General features: G+C 39.6%; 1 protein-coding gene across 1 annotated transcript in view; it reads right to left on the bottom strand.

Annotated features, from left to right (window-relative positions):
• Nucleotides 1-6639, bottom strand: part of pax2a (paired box 2a) — a 35713-nt gene that overhangs the window by 1054 nt on the left and 28020 nt on the right. Inside the window, exons 11-12 of the mRNA XM_037697797.1 lie at nt 3680-3895; nt 1953-2054 (exon numbers count right to left, since the gene is read on the bottom strand). Of these exons, the coding sequence (XP_037553725.1) occupies nt 1953-2054; nt 3680-3895 (318 nt within the window). The remainder of the gene's footprint in view (nt 1-1952; nt 2055-3679; nt 3896-6639) is intronic.

Below are 6639 nucleotides of genomic sequence, written 5' to 3'. Positions count from 1 at the left end.
TTAAGGGGTGGAACATGCTGAAAAGGGTAACTATAGGGATTTATACAAAGTTTGTTTTCTCAGTCATCCAGGTATATAACTACAAAAAAGGTTGAATCATGTCATCTGGACTTCATTTTTTGTTAAAAAGAAACGTTTCGCCCCTCATCCAAGAGGCTTCGTCAGTCTGAGGCCTAGCCATCTGGTAGGCAAACAAACAAACTTTGTGTTTTTGAAACCATTAGTGAAAAGGCCAGACTTCAGGGGTATCTGAGGCAGGCTTGAAACACAAGAGTCAGGGTGGCTTCTGGGTAATACCAGATGGCTAGGCCTCAGACTGACGAAGCCTCTTGGATGAGGGGCGAAACGTTTCTTTTTAACAAAAAAAACGAAGTCCAGATGACATGATTCAACCTTTTTTGTTATATACATATATAGTTTTACAAGCATGTAGATGTTTAACAACCTGTTCAAATACATCAAAAGTCAGGAAATCACATCTACTTTATTCAAAATTTTCTGGGGGAGGACCCCCAGACACCCCAGCCCGCCCACTATTTGCATTCTGGCATTGATCAATTTACAAATGAAGCTCTGTTACTTGGTTTGACTACTGCTGTTATGATTCTGTTCAGTTTCATGTAAAGAGTGTTCTGTAATAATTTGAAGACGTGGCGATACATTTATGTTCATTGTGTGACTAGGTAAAGTTTTAAAGTAGTTTTTGATGTTGTTAATGTTCTCAAAACTGTCATGTTTGGAAGTTGACATAACAAATTGTTAATTAAGTGTGTCTTGAATGAAAAATAACCCATGCTTAAAAGTATAAAAAATGTATTAACACTATTAAAGAACAAGTCTCAAGTATTCATGTTACACAAATATCTCCATTGCATTAAAGAGACAAATTGAAGAAAATAATTTAATAAACATGAGGGTTATGAGAGGGTCCCTGAAACTTTTTCTCCCCTGTAAGGCGTCCCTGAACCCAAAAAGTTTGAGAACCCCTAATTAAATCACATTTATTTTTGCCTTGCACACTTCATAGTAGAAGAAACAGGTAGATGCTGTAAGGTCCACAAGTTTCTTTCTTTTATGAGACTATAAAGGCCAAGTTTAATATCAAACTGCTGATAAATGGTCTTTGCTTTGACCCTGTTGTAGGCCACACTCTAAATCTAATCCTGGATGAAGGTGTTTGTGTGGTTTCTCTTTTTTATGTAACATAAACACTCCTAGTTGCATGCAACCTAAAAAGAAATTATCCTGACTGAGCTGACTCGTAAAATGCTACAAGGCTGCTTTGATCACTGGTCAGTGTGAGGGGTGGACGCCTTTTAAACAATAGCAGGAGTTGTGTTTTCAGTCGTTTGGAGGACAGATTTACACACGCTGGCAGCTATACAGCATCCTCACTTCTGGTCGTGTAACCCGAGCTCATCCCTGAGAGAGATAGTGATTTAAATATTTACAGGCCCTCCACGCCTCTGTGTTTTGACCCTTAACTGTTTGCTGTGAACCTGAACTGCAGGTTAAGTAGAGGGGAAAGAGATACGCTCTGTAGCCCTGGGTGTCCGTGGAGGCGAGGAGAGGAGCAAAAGAGGTGTTTATCGACGGGGCTGGTGAGAGTGCTCTGTGTGGACACGGCGAAGGTAATGAGTGCTGGGAGCTGGAGTGTAACTGAGAGGAACTGTCCTATCTCACGGCCACTGATTGTGGTGATCGCCTATCGAGTTCATCTAATGTTCTCATCCACTGATGCTAACCGCATGCTAACCGCAGTCATCTAAAGCTATAACGAGCTCGCTTCAGTCCAGGAGCGATGCTTTAAGGGGCTTTCACCGTCACTGATGAATTTTCACGTTTGTTATTATTTTTGTCAGCATGCCTCAGATTATCTGAAGAAGATTAAGGGGAAATAACAGTTTACAGTTGAGCTATCAGCATGGTGAGAAGGAAGCAGCAACACCTACCAGGAACCATTCCAGCAAGTGTGGATGTGGGGTAGCTGCCTTGTCCTGTGGGGGGGACGTGAGGTGGGTAACCAGGTAAGGTGGTGCTGGCCATGTCTCGACCTGCAGGTACACACACACACATACACAATGAAACACTATGCATTACAGTACTCTGACGCTCATGTATATCAAATCTGTTGCTGCTGTTCGGCATATAGTTTTTATGCTATTAGTGCTTAGCGTATTTTTAGTTGATGTTTTTCTTAGTTCATATCTTAGATCTTATTATTGTTTTTCTTTTACGTTTTATTGTTGGATGTAACTGGGACCCTGTGTACACAATCTCGTTCCACCACATGTACCACATGTGGTGCGAATGACAATAAAGAAACTCTGACTCTGACTGTATATTTCCATTTTTATAAAATCAGACAGCAGTTCAGAGTTAATATTCCAACGCCATCGTGAAGGAAGAAAAAGAAACACATCACTTCACAATAATGGTCACTTTATAAAGTCACTTTAAAATAAATGTATTAATGCTTCATAAATAGGTTATTTGTGGATTTGTAAGCACTTTATAAAATATTACCAATCAATTACAAAACTGGTAAAAAAAAAACTCAAATATTTGATAAGTAAAGTCTAAATTAATTATGTACGAATGGACAGAAACAGAAAAGGTACCGTTTGTGTCTTGCACTTGATGTTTTGTCTTGTACATCAAGACAAAAATAAGAATGTAGACATATATATGTTATCATATATTTTAGTTTACATCAGGTAACACGGTTTTATACAAGAAAACAAAACACAGTTGTTGAGGATTTCACAAATATGTCAAGTACATCAATTAAGGAACCAACTACTGGTATATTTTCAGAAATCAGTTTCTAAATTATCTGTGTGTATGTAATTTGTCTTTACACACACTTTTATAACGCAAAATCAACGTATTTTTTGGATTACGTTTGCTACATAAAGAATTTAATTTACTGAAAAAAGTACACACACACTCATACTCACAGAGGAAAAGAAATAACAAGCCTAAGTAAAATAATTAAGCATGTTCAGTGGCAATAAATAGCAGCACCGCTGTCTCTGACAATGACATTTCACAATTATTCTTCTCACAGGGTAGTTTGCGAGTAAGTTGGAGTGAAGTTATTTGCATTGATTATCTAATCAGACACTGGAACAATGTATCAGTTATTAACTTCTATCCTAAGCAGCTAAACCTGACAGGAGCACTGGGCCAATGAGAGCTCTCTGCTCTGCTCCACATTCAGACTTTTAATTAACAGTGACAGCTTCAGGTCTTTTGGATTAGAGGTGTGGTGGTGGTGGGGGAGGGGAGGGGGTGCAGGTTTGGGTACTGTGACTACAGGGCAGGCCCCTGCATGCAGCAGGATCTCTGCATTTGCAGCCTTCTTCTCTCTCTCTTCGAACCTACTCTGGTTCCCCTAGACCTTGAGGTTGTCACGACGCCTGAAGCGTTGGAGCCTCTTTTGTGAACTTGAGAGATGAGCGAGGGGTCAGATGTGGAGAAAAGGAGAAAAAAAGAGTAGCTGCTTCTAATTAGGGCCAAACAGTCAGTTTAGCTCCTGTATACACAACAGTAGAGCTGTGAAAGCAGCATGAGGCGGGGTAAAGGGGTATAAATGAAAAAAGATTATATAAAATTAGATGAACAGAATGAAAGTGATTATTTTTTATTATTCTGGGCCATGTATGTAAAGTAGTACCTGCTATGAAAGGCTGGCTGGTATACTGGCTGTAGCAGGGGCCATGGGCATGGGGAAGGTAGCTGGGAGTAGAGGCATCTACAGAGAGGCTGGATTGGTGGGGCAAGATGTCAGCTAGAGCAGAATCCCCAACAGAGGAGGGGGTGAAGGGGGCAAAGGATGCCTCATGGGGCTCCCGCTTTACACACATGGAAGGCTGATATGACGGATGAGAGTCTGGCAGGTAAAAAAAAAAAGAAAGAAAGAATCTTGATGGGATGCAGACATTCAACACCACACATTCGGTATACATTTATGTCAGTCACACATATGAGTGGTAAAATGGAAGGTTTAATCATTTCAAATTAAAAATGGTTTGATTTGTCATTTTCAGAAGCAGTCGGTATCACAGATAACAAGATGCAGTCAGATTTTATAAGTCAAAGTGACCTTAAAGGCTGTGGAACATCACAAAAAGTGTGCCACCCTATCTTCAAGAATCAAAACCAGAACTTTTACATGAATACTAAACAGAGAAAAAGTCTTTAGTATTTGATTTGTTCATTTACATAGCTTATAATAATAATCTCATATGCACCCAGCAGTGATGCATTCAGCTGAGCGTAAACATACACCAGTGAAATGTTGCAACAACACATCGCGCCTGATCAATCAAGCTCAAATGCATAAAAAATTTCCCCAAGGTTTTTGAGAAAACAAACAGTGTAATCTCACGGCTGCTTTCTCGCAGCAGAATCGCTCCCACAAATAACCAAACAATTGGCTTGAAGACAGTTCAAAATGCTACACTCTGATCTAATTTGGCTGATGAGTCTTGGCACCGTTCATTTCATCCGGTTCTGTCTCTTAAACCTGTGCGATCAATGTAAGCTCTGTCTCTGGTCGCTCCATGCCATGCTGCAGAGACCGCTCTGTTTGCTGGGGCCTAAGATGGCTCTTTTCCGACACCATGATACCCTCATTAGCTGCTTCCCCCATCTTTGTTGTTTTACAACAGGACTGTGTGTTGCTGTTCCTCATTAAGATAAGGGCTGTTGTATTGAAGGGGGGATGCAACACTGTCAGTCTTTAGATTGTAAAACAAGAGGATCGGGGAACGCAGCTGACGGCTTTGTAGCAGTTTCTTCTAATCTCCTCTGCTTTAACAGCTCTAAATGTAAATTTAGGCAGAGGAACACTGATCCGTCGTCATCTCGAACAAATGCCATTTCTAACATATGAAAAGATCATTAAAAAACTAGTTGCTTTGACTTTCGGGCATGAACAGAAATGTTTTAATGAGTCTGCTTTGCATTTAATTGGTTGGACTGAAACTATGTCACATGCCCAGTCCATGTATGTCATATTTATGGCAAATCCCTGGTGCTCAATTCTGCTCCTCAGCTAATTATAACCAATATGTACTTTGTTAAACTCTTCAAACTTACAACTTTCAAAAGTCCAGTTCCCCTCCCATTGACAAGGGGGCATATGTACCTTCTGAAAATAAAATGGAATTGCTTGATAAGACAGACACTACGGTCGAATTAGAGGTTAGTTTAAGTTAGAAATGCAAAATAAGAATGATGGTTCATATGTGGAAAGTTCAAAATGACACAGGTACTACCACATCCAGTTTTGATAAATTTATTGTTCCCCCTAAAGACCTGCATTTGAAAAATCGTCTGCAACATATTGCAACTTGAGAATTTACACTTCAGTATTTGGATAAAATAAATAAAAATTAATAAACAGCTTTCAGATGGGCCATTCTGAAGCACATATTCATGTAAGGAGGCCTGGGTCAAACTTATTTGATACCTCTCGTATTTACCACAGTTTGCTTCTGTCTTTTTCAGAGTCTGAGCAACCGTTGTCAAACAGACTGGGGTTACAACGCAGCAACAACCGATACAAATGCTACGTTCAAGACCACTGAACTCTGAAACTAATCAGACATGGTGCTGCTTATTGTCCTGGAGACGAGGCAGCGCCCGGGAAAACGGGATGCTGTCAAATCACAGGCACCGATGATGGAGATGGAAGATAAACTTAGAGTCCATGGGGACCTGTTTTCCCCAGCAAACACATCTCTGAGAGAGAAGAGACAGTATAGAGTTCTCCAGCATCTGTCTTTGCTCGACCACTGATACTGCATCTACAGACCCCATCAACCATAGAAATGGAGTGTTAAGAACCTGCAGCAATCCTCGAAGTGATTCTTCCCGATTTAGCCACAACTCTGGCACACGTTTGCTGGTTAACACTCTTGTTTTGAAAGGTTGACATTTAGAAAACAGGAAACTTTTTTTTTATTCCTTGGGAGTGTACAAAGCAAAACTTCCTTTGGATATACAGTATTTAATAAAAATAACAGGGATGTTTGTAGAGAACTAAATGCAGGAAATGTTTTAAAACATATATTGCTCTGTTGCACTAACAGTATGATATTTTATAACACCAGACAAAAGAGTTTCAGTCAGGTTTTAGATCTTACCACAGCACTGAATCTGCACTGGTGAAAGTTACTAATGGTATTCTCATGGCCTCTGACAATGGGCAGGTGACTACACTGGTCCTGTTAGACCTCAGTGCTGCATATGATACAGTTAATCACAATATTATATAGCAGAGACTTGAATATGATGTTGGAATTACAGGAACAACTCTAAATTGGTTTAAATAATATGTATCTGAGATTCCAATTTGTAAATGTAAATAATGAATCTTCATCATACACGAAAGTTAGTCATGGAGTTCCTCAAGGTTCAGTGCTTGGACCAATACTCTTTACCTTGTATATGCTTCCATTAGGTAATGTTATTAAACAGCATGGGATAAATTTTTATTGTTATGCTGATGACACACATTTTTGTCCAAAAAACCTAACGAATCCAATCAGCTACTTAGACTACAAGCATGTCTTAAAGACATAAAAACCTGGACGACCCTTAATTTTCTGATTTTGAACACATACAAGA

The sequence above is a fragment of the Nematolebias whitei genome, chromosome 1 (assembly GCF_014905685.2).
Source record: "Nematolebias whitei isolate Nwh7 chromosome 1, NemWhi1, whole genome shotgun sequence".
Classification (NCBI taxonomy): Eukaryota; Metazoa; Chordata; class Actinopteri; order Cyprinodontiformes; family Rivulidae; genus Nematolebias; species Nematolebias whitei.
Note: the sequence above shows the minus strand (reverse complement) of the source record. Positions and strands in the feature narration are given on the sequence as shown.